At 42.7% G+C, this 20,794-nt stretch overlaps 1 protein-coding gene across 4 annotated transcripts in view; it reads right to left on the reverse strand.

Moving 5' to 3' along the window:
- Positions 1 to 20,516, reverse strand: part of EPB41L5 (erythrocyte membrane protein band 4.1 like 5) — a 143,045-nt gene extending 122,529 nt beyond the window's left edge. For 3 of the 4 annotated variants that reach the window (XM_022565505.3, XM_022565504.3, XM_022565503.3), the window contains exons 1-3: positions 20,372 to 20,515; positions 14,639 to 14,825; positions 990 to 1,094 (exon numbers count right to left, since the gene is read on the reverse strand). In XM_022565505.3, coding sequence (XP_022421213.2) covers positions 990 to 1,094; positions 14,639 to 14,818 — 285 coding nt within the window. In that variant the 5' untranslated portion in view covers positions 14,819 to 14,825; positions 20,372 to 20,515. Of the gene's footprint in view, positions 1 to 989; positions 1,095 to 14,638; positions 14,826 to 20,371 lie in introns of all 4 variants that reach the window. The other variant, XM_089916982.1, reaches the window with a different exon arrangement.
- Positions 20,517 to 20,794: the final 278 nt, after the last annotated feature.

The following is a 20,794-nucleotide window of genomic DNA, read 5'->3' on the forward strand; positions in this document are numbered from 1 at the left end:
CAAACGCCTCCCCCACCACTGAAAACTCACTCCAAAACGAACTTGAGAATTCTTATTACGCAATATATTTGTCCCTATGGGTCGGGTCCTAAACACTGCAATTACTATGTCACTAAACACACACACACACACACCATCACAAACTTCCAGAAAACAAGCCTTAAGGTCTTGATAGCCTTCTCCCTGCTCCCTCCCTCTCCCGGCTACTGTGAATGCCCTACTCTAGGCCCTAATATTACTTTGATCCCCGAAGTGTGTGCACTGACTCTCCCTGACTTCGTTCTCTGCCCACTTGCAATCCTACACAATATTCAGGTGTAAAACTTCCTGAAGAAAAATATAACCTCCCTGCCTGAAAAATCCCTAATCCCAATTATTAGAGAATAGTGCCAATTTATTAACATTTTTGCTATTCAGTTTGGCCACAAATCCACCTTCCAATCTTAACTACTACTCTCTTGCAAATACCCTCCAGTCAAATCCTAGTAAAGTACTCAATTCTTTGAGAAGCCTCCAACTTCCTGCCCTATTACATATGCTGTTCTCTCATCTGAAATGCACATGTCAAAGAATATCTAGATAATCAGAGATCTGGAAGGGATACCCTAGTCCACTCACCTTAATTTGCAAACTAGGAACTTCTGTCACTCATTCACCCAAGAGCCCAGAAACCTCCCATCCCAGCATCCTCAAGACACAGTGGTAACTCTAGTATGCCCAAGACCAATCCACCAGTTGAGATTTCCAAGTCTCATCTGCAAAGATCATGCTCTAGCAATTTGGCTTAGGGCCAGAACTCACTTTTTTTTAAAAAAAACAAGCACTTCAGGTTATTCTTAAGCAAGGGGTCAAAGCTTCAGGCCATAATAAGAAAAGCACAGGAAAAAAGAAGACACTGAGTACATGTATAGCCTTGTAGCACTTAGCACATCATCTGACAATTTTCATTTCTGTCCCCATTTTAGAGCCTCCAAAAAACAGATACTCACTGCTACTTGTGCTGAATCCATAAATCTCAGTCCAAAATAGTCGCTTTCAATAAGGTCCAAGTGGTACATAATCTGATCAAACAGCTCTTGTCCTTTGGCTTTTTTCTGAAATGGCAAGAAAATAAATCAGTAAGTGACTTATAAGATCAACAAGTCTGAACTGAAGACGGTTTTAATTACACAAGATCTCTTAAAAAAAATAGTTGCAACACCAAGTATTACCATGTAGCCAGTTATGGGCAAGATACCATGGTTTTCCAATAAACCATTTAAGGCCAAAAGAGAATTTGTGATCTATTATGTGCTTTGCTGGATAGTGTCACTTCCTATCAACCAACAAATATTACTGTGTACCTAACACTGTGTGTAAGAAGAAACTCTTGCTTGTCAATTTTTAGGGTCCCTACTTTAAAGGAGCTTTATAATAACTGGAAAGAGAAAACAAGAAATCTTAGAACACTTAAGCACAAACCATGTGGAACTAACTATATCTGCCAGAGAAGAGAGAGTCACTGACACTAGAATCATCAGCGAAGGCTTGAAGATCGGTCTTAAACCGGAAAGAATGCAGGGTAGGAAATAGCAAAAGCAGAAATGGAAGGTGGGAGGGAAAATGGACAGCAAGAAAACTACTGATAAACTCAGGAGACACCAAACTGGAGGGAGCCAGGGTGATAACAAAGAAGCTTGCACAGAAAAAGCAGGTCGCAGAGTGTGCTCTCAGGGCCCCTGAGGAATCCCCAGATGAAAGATCCACAGGTCCCAGGATTCTCCTCACGTACCCTCAATCAAAACAACATACTGCAACAAACTGAATGCAGGAGCAGATGAGAGAATCTAAGTACTGGTCTATTAAATCAAGCATTAAAGAGACTGGCAAAAGTGCATAAAATAATGCTACTCTTCCCACTAAATTCTTTTGTTGTTTAGTAAGAGAGTTATTTTTCATAAAAATGTTACTTCTGTTAACCTATAAGGGGTATATTATTGCTATTTTTAAATTAACCAGTAAAGTTTTTCTTTAATTTTTCAGGTTTTTTTGGGGGGGGGCCACACCCTGCGGCATGTGGGATCTCACTCCCCTGACCAGGGATCAAACCCGCGCCCCCTGCAATGGAAGCGCAAAGTCTTAACCACTGGACCACCAGGGAAGTCCCTAATTTTTCTGTTTTAATTTCTAATATGGTAACTATCCATAAATATAACCTTTTAAGTAAAAGCACTGTTGAGATCCTCAATTTTCATGTATGTTGTATCCATGCCCCTCCCCGTAGTTTTAAATTATTTAGAATATTTCCCATAAAAAAATGCAGATTTTTTATTGAATCATCAATTTCTGCCTTTTAACTGACAACTTGATTATTTCGACTTGTCCACCGCTTTTTCTGCACTTTCTACATCCTTTCTATTTGGTAAACTCTCACCCCTTTATGAAGACAGAACTTTACCAGGGCCCCATGCTCCCGGCCTCCCCTCCACCCAATCCTCATCAGGTTTTATGGATATACTTCCTCTATTTTTCTTTTCTTTGGTCATGGCTAATTTTTTTTAAGACAACAACTTTACTTTGGTATTCAATCATTCTTTACATGTCTTGCACATGTACATTACACATACCTAGCAGCATCTGCTAGATTTCTCTACTCATTCGAGTTTTTCCTCAAGAAATGTTTCCCATGTGGGACTTTCTATGTTTGAGAATATTTTAATCATGCTCTTGTACTTGAATGACAGTTGGCTGGATACAAAATTCAAGGTTCAAAGTTACTTTCTGTCAATACTCTATTACTCAAAATACATTACTCTATCACTCAAAATATATTACTCTATCGTCCTCCTACAGTCTATGTTGTCACTGAAAAGTGTGATGTCAATTTCAGCTTCCCTCCCCCGCCCCGCCCCCCCCGCCCCCCCCCCCCCCCCGCAGCACTGTGCAGCATGTGTGAGATCTTAGGGATCAAACCTGTGCCCCCTGCAGTGGAAGCTCAGAGTCTTAACCACTGGACCACCAGGGAAGTCCCTCATTCCTTTTTAAAGCTGAATAATATTCCACGGTACGTATACAGTCGGCCCTCCATACGGCAGGTTCCGTATCCTTGGATTCTGGTATCTGCAGCAGGTTCTGGAACCAATCCCCCACAGACCCCGAGGGACAACTGTGGGCCATTTTGTTTACTGACTCATCTATTGATGAGCACTGGGTTGTTTCCCCCTGTTGGCTACTGTGAATAATACTGCTGTGAACAGTGGTTTACAAGTATCTGAGTCCCTGCTCTCCATTCTTTTGGGTACATACTTAGGAGTAGAATACTGTAATTCCATGTTTAACTTTTTGAGAAACCGCCAAACAGTTTTCTGTAGTACCTGCACCATTTTACATTCCCACCAGCAATGTACAGGGTTCCACTTTTTCCACATCCTCACCAACACTTGTTATTTTCTGGATTTTCTTTTTTTGTGTTGGTAATAGCCAATCTAATGGGTGTAAAAGGGTATCTCATGTGGTTTTGATTTGCATTTCCCTAATGCCTACTGATGTTAAGCATACTTTCATGTACTTACTGGCCATATGCGTATCTTCTTTGGAGAAATATTTATTCAAGTCCTTTTCCTATTTTTGATATGACTTGCTTTTTTGTTGTTGAGTTGTAGAAGTTCTTTATATATTCTCTATATTAATCCATTATCAGATACACAATTTGCAAATATTTTCTCCCATTCTGTGGGTTGTCTTTTTACTCTCTTGATAGTGAGTGTCCTTTAATGCACAAAAATTTTTAATTTTGATGAAGTCCAACTTATTTATTTTTTCTTGTGCTGCCTACATTTTATTGTCATATCCAAAAAAACATTGCCAGATCTAATGTCATGAAGATCTTCCCCTATGTTTTCTTCTAAGAGTTTCATAGTTTTAGCTCTCACACTTAAAATTTTGTCATTCTGACTCTACACCCACTCTGATGTGTCCATGTCTTCCTCACAACCAAGCAATTAACTCAGTTCTCCAACGAGACTGACTGCGTGTCAGACAAACTCAATTCTCACCCTATCTCCCTGGAGAGAGCATCAGACCCCACCAGTTAAGAGCTCAGTCCCACAAGACTGCTCCCACTTCCGATGCCAATTGCAGGTCCAGATTGCTACTGGCTACCGGCTTCTCATGACCCCCTCCCTGGCTTCAATTAACTTGCTAGAACAGTTCACAGAACTCAGGAAATCAGTTTACTCACTAGATTAACAGTTGATTACAAAGGATTATCAGCAGATACAAATTATCAGCCAGATGAGGAGATACACAGGGTGAGGTCCCAAACACAAGAGCTTCTGTCCCAGTGGAGTTTGGGACCCAGCACGTGGAAGTGTTCTGGTTCACCAACCCAGAAGTTCTCCAAACGTGTCCTTCTGGATCTTTATGGAGGCCTCATTAAATAGGCATGACTGATTAAATCACTGGCCACTGGGGACTGAACTCAATCTCTGGTCCCTCTTCCCTCCCAGCTGGGGTGGGGCCAGGGGTGCCAGCTTCCAACCTCCTAATCACATGGTGAGTGCCCCCAATCAACCAACCCCTATCAGTGGGCTTCGTTAACATAACAAAAACACTTTTAGGGCTCTCCTGACTTAGAAAATTCTAAGGGCTTTAGGAGCTCTGTGCCAGAAACAGGACAAGGATCAAATATATGTTTATTATAAATCACAATACCACAGTCGTCTTTGATCCATTTTGAGTTAATGTTTGTATATGGTGTAACATAACAATCCAACTTCATTCTTTTGCATGTGGATATTCAATTTTCCCAGCATCATTTGTTGAAAAGACTCTTCCCTCATTGAATGGTGTTAGCACCTCTGCAGAAGATCATTTGACCATGTATTTGAAGGTTTATTTCTAGACTTGCCATTCTGTTCCATTGGTCTGCATGTTTGTTTGTATGCTAGAACCACACTGTTTTGATTACTATAGCTTGGTAATAAGTTTTCAAATCAGGACATGCAAACTCAACCTTTTCCTGCTTTTTCAAGACTGTTCTGACTATTTGGAGTCCCATGAGATTCCATATGAATTTTAGGATGGTCTGTCCTATGCTATGTGTGCAAAAAATGTTCTTGGAATTTTGATATGGAGTGCACTGAATCTACAGATCACTTTGGGTAGTACTGTCCTCTTAACAATATTAATCTTTCAATCCATGAACATGGGCTATCTTTTCTTTAGATATTCTTTCATTTCAGTAACGTTTTGTAGTTTTCAGTGTACATGTTTTTTGCCTCCTTGGTTAAACTTATTCCTAAGTATTTTATTCTCCTTGATGCTACAGTAAAGGAATTATTGTCTTAATTTCATTTTTGGATTGCTCACTACTAGTGTATAGATATGCACTTGATTCTTGTTGGTTGATCTTGTATCCTGCAATGTTTCTGAATTCTTTTATTAGCTCTAATAGTTTTACTGTGGAATCTTTAGGGTTTCCTACTTATAAGATCAAGTCATCTTGAACAGAAGTAATTTTACTTCTTCCCTTAGAATTTGAATGCCTATCAGTTCTTTTTTCTGCCTAACTGCTCTGGCTAGAACTTCCAATACTATGTTGAATAAAAGTGCTGAAAGCAGGCATCCTTGTCTTGCTCCTAATCTTAGGGGAATAGAGACTTAACTTCCATTTCTTAACTTTTCTCTTATGCTTCCTATTTTGTACTTTCTTTCCTCCTATGAAAAGAGTTCCTAAATATGATCTTCCCACTCACTAATTTGTCCTTTACTTTAAATTTGTCTCCTTATTTTGCTATATTCATTAGGATGAATAAGCTTCTCTGGATTATGTGTAACAACAGAAAGAGCTCAACCCTAGTCTGTATCAGCTCCATTTACCTCTGAGAAATTACTGGGGGTGTAGATGAGTCCTAGAGGAGAGGCCCAAGAATCAGAAAACCATAGTCAATCACTTCCCATTCAACAAACAACTTTTCAGGTCTGTGATTCACTCCCATTCCAAAGGGAAAGGGAAAGGAATACTAGATACATTCCTTTCATTATAATGTATCACTCCCTGAGAGTTTGATGGAAGAGGGGTAGGGAATTTAGGTAAAGAAATTTTAAGGGACTTCCCTGGCGATCCAGTGGATAAGACTTTGCCTTCCAATGCAGGGGGTGCAGGTTTGATCCCTGGTCAGGGGGCTAAGATCCTACATGCCTCAGGGCCGAGGCAAATTCGTAACAAATTCAATAAAGACCTAAAAAAAAAAAAAAAAAAAAAAAAAGGTCCACATCAAAAAAAAGCGCTTCCCTGGTGGTACAGTGCTTGAGAATCTGCCTGCCAATGCAGGGGACTCGGGTTTGATAACTGGCCTGGGAAGATCCCACATGCTCTCATCCTCCTCTTTATTCTGCCAAAGCATCATCTGCCAGCTTCTTGAAACATGGGAGCTGTGTTTTGAGAAAAGAGAGAATGGGCTTCTGCCAGCTGGGTAGCTGCCTCCTCAGAATAAAAGTCTTTTCAAGGATATGTATTGACTCCTTAATAGAGGCTAATCATAGGCCAACCGATAGTGAACACAAGGTATTTGCAGGTTCCTGATGTTAATAATGCTCAATCTAACAGAAATCTGACATCTCAAGATGAGAATCTCCCAAAACATCTTTATTTGAAATGCAGGGATAGCATGAATATTTTAAAAACTTTCATCTGGAGTCCAGTCAGCATGAAAAAGAACTATACTGTTTCATGAAAATAAGTCTCAGACAAGAAGTAAATAAGTTAACTGCAGTATGTTGATCTCATAAAAATTTCAGATTCTAACCCAGAAATAAAATGCATCACTGACGAACTGCAAAATGTGGTCTTGATAATATTATTCTGGGTGGGTGAACACCTGACTCAATCATAATTTTTAAAAATACCAATCTGTTACTATTAACCCTGGAAATGGTTCCTAAATCAGTTGGCTCTATCCCATTACGTTTCTTTTTTCTTGTTTTTAATATTGTCTCTATGGACTTCCCTGGTGATGCAGTGGTTAAGAATCCACCTGCCAATGCAGGGGACATGGGTTCAACCCCTGATCCCGGAAAAGCCCACATGCCGTAGAGCAACTAAGCCCGTGTGCCACAACTACTGAGCCTGCACCCTAGAGCCTGTGAGCCACAACTACTGAGCCCGCACGCCACAACTACTGAAGCCCGCGTGCCTAGAACCCATGCTTCGCTACAAGAGAAGCCACCGCAATGAGAAGCCCACACGCAGCATTGAAGACCTGATGCAGCCAAAAATAAATTAATTTAAAAAACATATTGTCTCTAAAAAAATTTTTTATTGAAGTATAGCTGATGTACAATATTATACGTTACAGGTATACAATATAGTGATTCACAATTTTTAAAGGTTATACTCTATACTTATTATAAAATGTTGGCTGTATTCCCTGTGCTGTACAATATATCCTTGTAGCTTATTCATTTTATACAGTCACTTGTACCTCTTAATCCCCTCCCCCTAACTTGCCCCTCTCTTTTTCCCTCTCCCCACTGGTAACCACTAGTTTGTTCTTTATATCTGTGAGTCTGCTTCTTTTTTGTTGTATTCACTAATTTGTTTTATTTTTTAGATTCCACATATAAGTGATTATCATGCGGTATTTGTCTGTTTCTGACTTATTTCCCTTAGCATAACACCCTTCAAGTCCATCTGTGTTGTTGCAAAAGGCAAAATTTCATCCTCTTTAGGGCTGAGTGGTATTCCATTGTATATATGTACCACAACCTCTTTATCCATTCATCTGTTGATGGACACTTGGGTTGCTTTCATGTCTTGGCTATTGTAAATTGTGCTGCTATGAACACTGGGGTGCATGTGTCTTTTTGAATTAGTGTTTTTGTTTTTTTCCCATTCCATACTCTCTTAAGGGTTTTTCATTTCATTACGTACTTAATAATTCACAGGAAATAACATTTTTGACATAATATACCATTCAATTCTATTCAACAATTACTGGACAGACACCTGTTACGCATTAGCTGCTAGAGGTACACAGATGAATATGTGCATACTTCTTGTCCTCAAGCAATCACAAGGTTCTTACTAAGAATAAAATCATACATAACTAGTTTAAACACAATAAATATGAGCGCTATCCTTGCAGTATCGACAAAATGCTAAGGAAATGAGGGTGAGTTAAGTCTGCTTAAAACTAGTAAAGGCTTCAGAGGAATTTATATCTGAAATTGGGCCTGGAAGGGCTGATACAACTCTGTCACCTTAGGTAAAAACAAAATGAAGAAAGATATGAAGTCTTGACAGTCTATGGTGGGGTTGAGGACAGAGACAGACTCGAGGCAGGAAAGAGTTAGAAGACAAAGTGGCAGAAGCTGCCAATGTGATTATTCCTAAAACTGCAAAACAGAATGTCACTCTCATCCTTAAAAAATTATTCCTCTTCCTCTACAGATTAAAGTGCGAATTCCAGGGCATAAACAGTCTTTCCTACTGTTCCTTGCTCACTCTTACAGCCTTATCTCCTGTCACTCCAGCATTTTCACCTGCTTACAATTTCCCTAGTAAGTCATACCTCTGAGCCTTAGCAGAATGCAGTTCTTTCTGCTCAGAACGTCTTTAGATCTCCAATGAACTCTGACTTCAAGAATGAGTACCTCTATGTTACCTTCCAAAAAGCCAGACCCTGAATCCTCCTTCCTGTGCTACTTTGTACCTATAATTCCAGTTAGTATAAACCCTAAGCATAGGCACAGAGTTGTAAAATAGTCTACCATGTCTGGGCAAAGAGTAACAAGGTCCAGTGTGGTCACAGTGTGTAGAATAGGGATGTGAAATCCCTGATCCAAGGGTCAACATCCTATTCATTTTCATACACCCTCTCATCTTGCAGCTACTGAATACGAACCAAGCAGAAAACAAAAAATGAAACAAAGATCCACACAGCTCTGGCAAACTACAGTTTCATTTTTCAGTTAAATCTAGACTAGTACTTGCTATTTATATTCTTTTCTTTCCTAACAAATTCCTCTAGGTCACCACCTCATTCAGACACAGTCCTCACTTCATAACCTCTTTTGCGGAAAATTAAGACCATCAAGAGAGCATCTTCCCATTAGTCTTCTATCTTTCTCAGCATAAGATGGTATTCCTCCTAGAACGTTCCTATCATTTCTGCCTGTGTATGTAAAACCATTTCGACAAACTCAGATCTCCCCTATCCAGCCATGCTCTAGCTGCCGTGCTATTTTATTTCTTCCTTGCCAAATCTCGCGTTGTCAATCCCCCGTTTTCCCTTCATGCACTCCCTCAGACAACTAAACAATATTTATTAAGCACCCACTGGGTACAAGGGACTATAAGAGACCCAAAAAATATAAGACTGTCCCTAATAATTCCTTTAAACCTTCTGAAATATGGCTCCCAAACACATCCCACTGAAGCTCTTTTCCCCACCTCATCCCTTTACCCCTTCTCCGCATGACAGCCGACTACCCTCTCCTGACCTTCCACACAATCAACATTACCCTCTACACCAGAGCGAGAATTATATTTTACTCATTTCTAATCTACATTCTCCACCCCTATATCCATGTGCAAAGCATTTCTTCCACTGCAAACTCACAGCCACAATTATTGTGCAGCCCCATCATCTTGTGCCTTTATTACTGTAGTCTCTTACTTTTTTTCCCTGTAATGAATCAAGCATATCACCTTTAAATCAAAGCTATATGTCATTTTTATGTTTCTTAACGACTAAAAAAACTTTAAGTGGAATAAAACACAAGTATACAAAAATCCATGCATTCTTAAACAGCTCTGAGATATAAATCACACACCACACCACTCACCCATTAAAAGTATATAATTCAAAGGTGTATTCACAGATATATACAACCATCCCCACAATAAATTTTAGAAAATCTTCATCGCCTAAAGAAGAAACCTCACATCCTTCAGCTACTGGCCCCAACCACCCTTCACACCATCCCCTCGGTCCCCACCCATCTGCCCTAAGCAACCCCCAAGGTCCTTTTTTTTTCCCCTTCGGATTTCTGTATTCTGGACTTTCATGCAAACGGAATCACATAATATATGGTCTTTTGTGACTGGCTTCTTTCACCTAGCATAATGTTTTCAAAGTTCATCCATGTAGCATGTATCAGTACATTTCCTTTACGGTCAAGTACTGATAGTATTCCATTATACAGATATAACACATTTTGTTTATCCATTCATCTGCTGACACTTACCTGTCTGGGCTGCTTCTACCTTCTGGCTATTCAGAATGATGCTGCTATGGACACCTGTGTACAAGTTTTTGTGTAAACGTGTTTCCAATTCTCTTCAGCATACACCTAGAAGTGGAACTGCCAGATCACATGGTAACTATGTTCAATCATTTGAGGAACTGCCAGACTGTTCTCCAGAGCAGCAGCTGGACCACCTTAACACTCCTGCTAAAACGTGTAAGAGTTCAGATTTCTCCACATGCTCACCGACACTTGGTATTACCTGGCATTTTTATTTTAGCCTTCCTAGTTGGTGTGAAGTAGTATCTCATGTTTTTTATTTGCATTTCTCTGACAACTAATGATGTCAAGCATTTCATCTGCTTCTTGGTCATTTGCATATCCTACTTGGAGGAATGTCTATTTAGATCCTTTGCCCGTTTTTTTTTTTTTTTGCACTACGCGGGCCTCTCACTGTTGTGGCCTCTCCCGTTGCGGAGCACCGACTCTGGACGCGCAGGCTCAGCGGCCATGGCTCACGGGCCCAGCCGCTCCGCTGCATCTTCCTGGACCGGGGCACGAACCCGTGTCCCCTGCATCGGCAGGCGGACTCTCAACCACTGCGCCACCAGGGAAGCCCCTTTGCCCATTTTTAAATTGGGTTATTTGTCTTTTTATTATTGGGTTCTAACAATTTTTCACATGTTCTAGTTACTTATCAGATATATAATTTTCAAATACTTCCTCTCATTCTGTGAGAGTCTTTTCACTCTCTTGATGGTGTCCTTTGAGGCACAAAGGTTATAATTTTGATTAAGTCCAATTTATTTATTCTTTTGTTGTTCATGTTTTTGGTGTCATATCCAAGAAACTGGTATCAAATCCAAGGTCATGAAGATTTACCCCTGCATTTTCTTCTAAGAGTATTATAGTCTTATGTTTAGGACTCTGATCCATTTTGAGTTAATTTTTGTATATTTAGGAGTTAAAGGTCCAACTTCATTCTTTTGCATGTGGCTACTCAGTTCTAGCACCACTTGTTGAAAAGACCATTCTTTCCCTCATCGAATGGCTCTGGCACCCTGTCAAAAATCAACTGACCGTAGATGTGTGGGTTTATTTCTGGGTTCTCTATTCCGTTCCATTGGTCCTTGCGCCAGCAAAGCACACCATCTAGATTACTACTGCTTTACAGTTAAGTCTTAAAACTGGGAAATGTGAGTCCTACGACTTTGTTCTTTTTCAAATATTGTTTTGGCTATTCTGGGTCCCTTGCAATTCCATATGAATTTGAAAATCAGCTTGTCAATTTCCACAAATAAATCAGCTGACATTCTGGTGGGGATTATGTTGAATCTGTAAATCAGTTTTGGGTATACTGCCATCTCAACAATGTTAAGTCTTACAATTCGTGAACACAGGATGTTTTTTCTGTTATTTTAAGATACAATGGTCTATATAATTTAAAGATTTCAGCATCTGTATCAGCAAAGTAGATATATAAAAATTATTATCTAATGGTTAATCAAATATTTCCCATTAATTTAAAACTTAGGAGACACAGAGTTTTACAAGACAGGCTATTTACTAAACAATACTAAGCTCATAAATCGAAGGAGTTACTATGGCATTTCCAAAGAGAAAGTTTAAAAACCAGATAATTAGAAATTTCTACCTGATGCCTTGCTTTTATCCTTTACTGAAAGGCACTCTCACTACGTTAATTCCTTAAAAAAAAGGAAGTAGAAGGTATTTAAATTCCCCCTCCCAATCTTGAGAGGAAAGGAGAACGGAAGAAAGAAAATGACCATTACTACTAAGTGTATATTAATTTGAAGTATATAGATCTAGATTTCTCTACTTAACTACAGATAATCCCTTGCATATTGCCTGGACCATCATCTGAGTTCCAGGCTGCTTGCCACGATCAATACTGATGCTAAGCCCAATGGGAAATAAGTATGTGCTTCATTCAATTTCTAACGTCAACTCTAAATCTTCTTTCAGAGTCATACTAGACTGGCTGAGAAGCTAAATCAAAAAAAGGGAAAACCTGGGGCTTCCCTGGTGGCGCAGTGGCTGAGAGCCTGCCTGCCGATGCAGGGGACACGGGTTCGTGCCCTGGTCCGGGAAGATCCCACATGCCGCGGAGCGGCTGGGCCCGTGAGCCATGGCCGCTGAGCCTGTGCGTCCGGAGCCTGTGCTCTGCAACAGGAGAGGCCACAACAGTGAGAGGCCCTCGTACCGCAAAAAAAAAAAAAAAAGGGAAAACCTGTACTTCCCTGGTGGCGCGGTGGTTAAGAATCTGCCTGCCAGTGCAGCGGACACAGGTTCGAGCCCTGGTCCGGGAAGATCCCACATGCCGCGGAGCAACTAAGGCCGTGCACCACAACTACTGAGCCTGTGCTTTAGAGCCCGTGAGCCACAACTACTGAGCCCACGTGCCTAGAGCCCGTGCTCTGCAACAAGAGAAGCCACCACAATGAGAAGCCCGTGCACTGCAACAAAGAGTAGCCCTCACTTGCTGCAACTAGAGAAAGCCCATGTGCGGCAACAAAGACCCAATGCAGCCAAAAATAAATAAATAAATAAATAAGTTTGTATTAAAAAATTAAAGAAAGAGAGAAAAACTTTTCTTCCCAGAAATTACTATTCTTCTGGCCATTTTCTTTAGTAAGGCAGTTTAGCTGGGAGGGCAATGCCCATTTTATATCCACGCAAGCATCCAGAGTTAGCTTATTAACTCGAGGATTTCCCCTGCGGAGCTGAAAAGGCGACTGCTCTGGCTGCACAGAGACAAATGTAAAACTCCTGGCTTTTCCACTGCAGCCGTGTGCGTGCAAGGCGGGCTAACGTTTCTGGCCTGATGGAGTATCACACATGCCCTCACTGAGCACACCAAGCAAGGGGAAGCATTCTAAACCAGTCACTAGCCATTTATTCTACTTTCCTGGTGTCAGCTTCTCCATCAACACCCTCGAGACTTCATACTTCCAACATTAGGTAATAAGAAACTTCCTTCTACTCTCCTACACAGCAATCTCAAGCTTTTCACCACATACCTAAGCGTATTTCAGTGGAACGGTACACAGAACTCTTGAGATACTTATCAAATAAATGAATATGAAAACTACCCTCACAAAGGAGCACATATTGGAACATCAAACCCTCAAGAAGCCCTTACAGGAAGAAAATTTAAATGCATTAAAGTCTTTCAAAATCAAAAACCCTGAATATGCCCAGTCTAATGTACAAATATAATAAATACTCAAAAAGATGACCTCAAAACACTTCAAGATATCCTGTGTCTTCATTTTATCATATTCCATTATTTTAAAAACGTAAAATGTACATACCTAGTACATTTTAAACTATTCAGTTTATCAGAATATTCATTTAAACAAACTACCCAGTCCCTTCATCTCTCTGCGAGTCTAAGGCCGTCCACGGCTCGTCCGACCATGCACCACTGCAGCACCCAGGCTACCGCTTCGCGCTATGGGTTCTTTAATTGCATTTTGGGTGACTGAGTGTGCACTAAAAAGAGTCTGTAGGGAGGGAAGACACTGTGGAACATTCAATGACACCTCAAATTGCACATTTTACAGCTTAGTCACGTAAACCTTTTAATACAGGGCAAAGACATGAGAAAGAGATTTGGTATTAGCAAATAGCTCAGAAAGAAGCTCCACAGCCCCCATAGAGCTACCTCCCCTCCCCTCAAAAAAAGAGACCTGCAAGGAATAAGTTAACTCCTTTCAGATATATTGGATTGTCTCACACTGTGAGTTGTGATTATTCATAACTGCAAAAAAAATCTCCCCAAAATGTGAATATAATTACAACATCCAATCTTGAAATAAAGATTACAGCGTATGGAAAACCTACCCTGCAAACTACTTTGGGAACAAAGAGATGGGCAGCCAGAGCTGAGGGGTATGAACAAAGTCCTTTTCCTCACTTCATTCCATTAAAACGTCTATAAGCACACCGAAGTGGGCAAGAAGTATTTGTTTTGAGGAAAATGAGGAGTGTTTTGAAAACTACAAAAAAATACAGAGAACTAAGCATCTTACAGTATCCACGTAAGTATCATTATCGTCCCCAAAGATTCTCACTGCTTTAATAACTGCTCAACAAGGATTGTGAGAAAGCCCCGGGAAGTACACGGCATACTGCCACCATGGAGAACACACAAATACACACACAGACGACTCACACCAGCAACTGCCCTAACATCTGAAAGTTCCAGTTAAATGCCACTAATTCCAGAAGTCCCAGCGCTCCAGCTATCGAAGGCCACCTGATCCATGCACCTGTGCGGCAGGCGTGGATCCCACCTGCCCAAGTGACCTGATCCCCCGCCCCTCCCCACAGCTCCAGAGAAGCACATGACCTCAGCACGAACGTGCAAGTCAGCAAACTGTACCGGCAAGTCCACGCTGACGTCGGTCCCGTCCAGGAGGGACACTCGGCAGGTGATGACGGCCCTCGCGTCCCCGGCCGCAGGGATGTGCGTGGCTGCACGCTGGGCCTCGCGGAGCCGGTCCCTCTCGGCCTGTCTGCGCATCGACCGGCGGCCGAGCGTTCTGCGGAAGAAGCTCAGCATTTTGTCACTGCAAAAGACAGGAAAAGATGTCAGAGGTCTCCCGCAATTGGCTGTCAGACAAACGGTGTAATTTAGTAAAGTTCTGTGGATACTAGGAGATGCGTTATTAAAAGAGCATCTGGTCAAGTAAATTTGAAAAAAATATTATTAATACTGGCTACTTCAGTTGAGTTTTTAAAGACCTTAACCTAAAATAGGGCTACGGCTCACAGCACTTCTAAACTTTCTGGACTTTTTTGTAAGGAGCTAATCTGGTAAGAGAAGGGCAAACATTTATGAAGTTCAACAGGTCTTCTGGGCCAGTAATTTATATGTACAACAGCCAAATACCCCTACAAACATTAGGAGACGATGCCATACACTAAGGTGCCCTTTGATAATAACAACCATCTTTAAGAAGTTCCATTTCTTCTCTGACCAGATTAGCTATTATTAAGTAGCAATTTAAAATCTGTAATAAAATATTTGATAAAAACTTATATTTGAATTATATTTGAAATAGATGATTATTTTTGTATTTTTACTATGAAATTTCTATAAATTTAATAGTAATTTATAAATTACTATAAAATTTCAGATAGCTTTTCAGTTTACAAAGCCCTCATACGTAATGTGTGGCCCCAGTCTCCTTCTCCCCAGGTTTCTTTTCGGGCATTGCTCCCTTTGCACCTTGCTGGCCAGTCTCATTTCAGTGGCCTGTCAAAGGTCGCACTTGTCACCACAGACTTCTAACGCCCTATGTCAGAGAACCCCTCCTAACTCCTGTTAACTTAACTCCCCCAACCCTCCCCTGAGGAATATTCTGACATCTAAAGAGTCAGTCACTCCCATCATCACAGTTTCACTGAACCTTGAAAATGTTTTTCTGCCTCAATAATCAGATTTTAATTATTCATTTACATGTCCATCTTCTTTACTGTAAGCTCCTTTTTTTAAAATTTTTTAAAAATTTACTTACTTATTCATTTATTTATTTTTATTATTTATTTATTTACTTAGCTGTGCTGGGTCTTAGCTGCAGCATGCACACAGGGATCCAGTTCCCCAACCAGGGATCAAACCCAAGCCCCCTGCGTTGGGAGCGTGGGGCCTTATTCACTGGACCACCAGGGAGGTCCCTACTGTAAGCTCCTTGAGGACACAATTCCTACTTTGAACAGGTAGCCACCCAGCACATTTCATCTTCAGGTACAACAAACGTTCAGTAAATAATCTTACTGGGTACTCAGAAAAACTCCCCAAATAATATTGTCTTATTTTGATAAGCAAACTAAGGGTCACAGAAATTAAACCACGGACCAAGTCCATTATTTAGTAAATACTGAAGACAGGGGCTCAAACTCTGATTTTCTGACTCCAAATCTCGGTCTTTCTACTACATCATAGGACTATTCATGCAAAACTCACATTATACAGATAAGAAAGAAATGATCAAAGATCACAGCTAAAAAGATGCTGAATGAAGATACAAACATAAATCACACATGATGAATTTGTTTCTTAAAACTTAATTCAGCATATTCAAGAAATAAATTGCAAAGGGGTAAAAAAAAAAAGAGTGGCAAAGGAAACTGCAGATTCAAAGAGACTTGAAACATATCAAAAAATCACCATGTGTGGGCCTACTTTTAGATCCTAATTCAACTAAAAATTCTTTTAGGTTGTCAGATGTTATCATTGAGGGAAGCTAGGTGAAAAGTATATGGGAACTCTGTACTACTGTAACTTCAGCATAAATCTAAAATTATTTCAAACTAAAATATTTTCTCCAGTCACGCATTTGTTATTATACATGTAATTTATAAGCAGTCTAGCATAACCAGCTGATGCTGTAAACTAGATAGATGCATTTGTAAACATGATAAAAATAAAAGCTGAAGTGTTAAAATAAATAACATATTTTTAAAAAATTCAGTAGCTATCAATTGAGAATTACAGCCTCATTTTACAAGTACACATACTCCTATGTAATCAGATAAACTGGCAAAACCATGACAGCTGTCATCGGAACTTCCTAAGGACACAACTATACACACACATATCTGAACACTAACTGGATTGTTTATGATAATCAAGGAAGTACTGCCAACTTTCTTTTGGATAAAACAGTGGTTTTAAAGATACGTTTTAAAAAGAAAGTCTTTATCTTTTAAAAATACATCCTGAAAAATTTATAGAAGAATGATGTGATGTCTAGTATTCGCCTCAAAATAATACAAGGAAGGCAGTTAAGCGGGAAGAGAGAGGACACAAATTGGCCAGATAACTAACTGGCTAACAACTGTTGAGGCTGATGGGTACATGAAGGCTAATTATATTCTTCTGACTACTTCTGTATATGCTGAATTTTTCCATAACAAAAAAGTTTTCTCTAAGGAAAAGAAAGTTCAAAGGAAATACAACTTTATGGTTCCTAGGAAGTACATGAATTATAAAACAAGTTTTCTTTCACCACACCCTACACCTTAAAAATAGACTCACTGGACTTCCCTGGTGGCGCAGTGGTTAAGAATCCGCCTGCCAACGCAGGGGACACAGGTTCGAGTCCTGGGGGGCAACTAAGCCCGTGCGCCACAACTACTGAGCCTGCTCTCTAGAGCCCACGAGCCACAACTACTGAGCCCATGTACCACAACTACTGAAGCCCGCGCGCCTCGAGCCCGTGCTCCACAACAAAAGAAGCCACCACAATGAGAAGCCCGCGCACCGCAAGGAGGAGTAGCCCCGCTCACCGCAACCAGAGAAAGCCTGCGCGCAGCAACAAAGACCCAACGTAGCCAAAAATTAATTAATTAAAAAAAATAGACTCACCATACAAGCAGAATTAACCTGCTAAGGAAAAACACAACTTCCTTCTTATTTATAATTTTAATAACTATGTACTTTGAACTATGAAACTCCATGCCACAAATAACAGGTTCTTTTATAAAAGAATATGAAAGCACTTACATGAAAACAAATTTCAGATGGACTAAAGAAGTAAAAGAAATGAGTACTAGAAAACAACAAATATTAGGGTGAAATTCCGCAAAAAAATTCTTGAAGGATTAATAGGCAGTTTAATAAAGAACTATCACAAATTGTGAAGATAAACAACCCAGAAGAGAAAGAAGAGACAAGATATGAAGAAACAAGGTCTCAAAGATGACATGCAATAAAAATATTCATTACAGGGCTTCCCCGGTGGCGCAGTGGTTGAGAGTCCGCCTGCCAATGCAGGGGACACGGGTTCGTGCCCCAGTCCGGGAAGATCCCACATGCTGCGGAGCGGCTGGGCCCATGAGCCATGGCCGCTGAGCCTGCGCGTTCGGAGCCTGTGCTCCGCAACGGGAGAGGCCACAACAGTGAGAGGCCCACGTACCGCAAGAAAAAAAAAAAATTATTCATCACAAAGATGTTCAACCTCACCAGTAACCAAGCAAATCCAAATTAAAAAACTAGGATACTGTCTATCATTTAAAAGGCCCTAGATACCCAGTGCTGCAAAGGGTATGTGAACAACAACCAGTCTCACACCACGTCCCCTGGAGGAAGAAGTCAGCACATGAGAAGTGTTAATGTGCGCACCCTTTCACCCAGCAGTCCTATGTCTAGTAGCACAGCCTAAAGGAATGTCCCATATGTGCTCCAAGTTACAGAAACAAGAATTTTCAGGGCATGATTAAGACAGCTTTAAATACCCCTATCAACATGCAAGTAGTTAAATGATGGTTCATACAATGGCATATGACAGTTGTTTTTAAAGTACAGTTGACAAAGACACTGACAAAATCTACAAGTGAAAATTGAAATCAGAAAAAGGAGCATAGTTTACTCCACACTGGGGTGGGGTGCACACATATACATATTCTTACACCTTGTCCACACACAAAAGCACGAGAAGGACATGTACACTTAAGCAAGGTTATCTCTGGAGAGGGTCCTGTGGAGGTTCTCAGTTCTCGCATAATACCAACATACGAACACGTCCGAAGTTTAATAAATGTATTGCCGACCCGTTCTCCCACGTCCACCCTCCCCAGCCCCCTCCTTCGAGCCGCAACAGCGGATTCTGAGCGGCCACCCCGCCAACCCCTGTGAAGGACCCAGCGTTACCGGCCTCGCTCCCCGCCGCCGGGACCCTCGGGCGCCCACCCCCGCGCTCACCCCGCTCGGGTCAGGCTTCCACTCAGCCCGAGAGCCAGCAAGTGCAGCCTTTCCCCCAGCTGTTCCGGCTTTCTGGGTGCTCTCTCCACGCCAGCTCCCCGACCCTCTCCTACTTCGCACAGCCACCTTCAGACGGCTGCTTGGAAGTGTCTCTTCCTCAGAAAAGCATCCCGTGCCGCCTGAGTTGGGTCTCCTTGCAGCAGCCCTAGTCCGCTCTTTATAACACTCGAGGGACCTGCAATTAAATGCCACGCCGTCTGTCCATTTTACTAGGTGTTTCCCCCACTAAGCCACACACAAGGACAGGGACCGAGTCCGACTCGCTCCCCACGGCGGCCCAGCCAGCACGGCAATACGCGCATCAGGCGCTGTGTAAAGAGCTTGTCCGAAATAATACAACGGGATTTCGGGGTGGTAGGGTTTTGCCTATTTCTTACACAGTAGTTCTGAATCCATCACGTCTAACTTCTCAGCTGTGAACTAACGCGGGCTTCCTTTACAACCGGAAACATGCAAACTCAAGTTGTCCGTTTACCACCTAACTGAAGTTTTGGTTTTTTTAAATACACACCGAAAACTCAAAAGTCTGCCGTGATTCGTGTACATTCTGCTACGTGAGCGATGGCCACAGTCCAAGGTCGGCAACTGCTCCCCACCAAGGAAAGAGCGCCCGCTTGCAGCCGGTAAGGAGCGCTCCCGGGACGCTTCCCTACGCGCCGGCTCCCGCACCGGCTTTCTGGCTCAGCACAAACCCTAGTTGACCAGGGTCAGGCTTACTCACCACCACCAGGGGACTGACACCCTCCCTCCCAGTGATCCCAGCACAGAGAGCGTCTGCAAGGAAGGCCTTCAGCAGACGGAGCAAACTGGTCGTTTTCTAAAGAACGAGAAAACCCTGCCAACCAGCGCCTGTGAAACCATCCACTGTGTCAGTAGGACAGCAACGGAGCGACGGGAAGCCTTCCCCCAATTCTGGAAAAAACACGTAATATCCACTTAAAATGCTACCAAACGGTCTAAAAGACTCGGGTATGGTTGCCCTGACGGCAGAACCGTAAGGGCAGGTACCACCGAAGCCGACCCCCCCGGAGCCCGGCGTCCGGGCCGGCCGCGAGGTGGGGGGCGGGGGTCCCCGGAGCCCCCTTCCCCACCCCCACCCCGGGACACCTGCCGGTCCGCCCCCGGAGCGCCTCAGCCCAGCGCGGTCGCGACCGGCCCGCGGTGCGTCCCCGTCCACCCGCAGGTGGTCACCCGGCCCGGCCCGGCCCGGCCTCCCTCCCTCCGCGCCCGGCCCCTCGGCCGCCGCCCGCCCGCCCCTCGCCCCGGGCGGCCCGAGGGTCCCGGGCGAGGCCGCAGCCCCGGCGCCGGCGAGGAGGGCGTGAGGAGCCGGGCGGGCGGCGCGCTTACCTGGCGGCGACCACCCACAGCCACGAGAGGGGAGAGAGACCCACGCGAAGCGCCAGGGGGCGGCTCCGGGGAGACGCCGAGAAATGGCGGCCAGAGGCGCGCCCACCGCACTAATCCCCGCAGACCCCGGCCGCCGGCCCGCCCCTTAGAGCCCCTAAGCTCCGCCCCGAGGGCGGGGAACTCCGCTCTTAAATGGGCAACGACACCGCCCCGGAAGTTGCGGGGCGGGGAGCTGCTCGGGTTAAAGCGGCGATGCCGACCCGGCCGGAGCTCTGGCGGCTGGTCTAAAGCGGCTCTGCCGGAGCCCGGTACCCGGGAGTCCTTCAACAAGTTAATTCACGTGGCAAATATTTACTGCCCGGCTGTATTCTAGTGGGGACAGAGACGGTGAACAGATGCATGAAGAACGGTAAGGCAGCGGAC

This window comes from Delphinapterus leucas, chromosome 8 (genome assembly GCF_059928025.1).
Source record: "Delphinapterus leucas isolate spDelLeu-1000000601 "Yukka" chromosome 8, BTC_Dleu_Yukka2, whole genome shotgun sequence".
Taxonomy (NCBI): domain Eukaryota; kingdom Metazoa; phylum Chordata; class Mammalia; order Artiodactyla; family Monodontidae; genus Delphinapterus; species Delphinapterus leucas.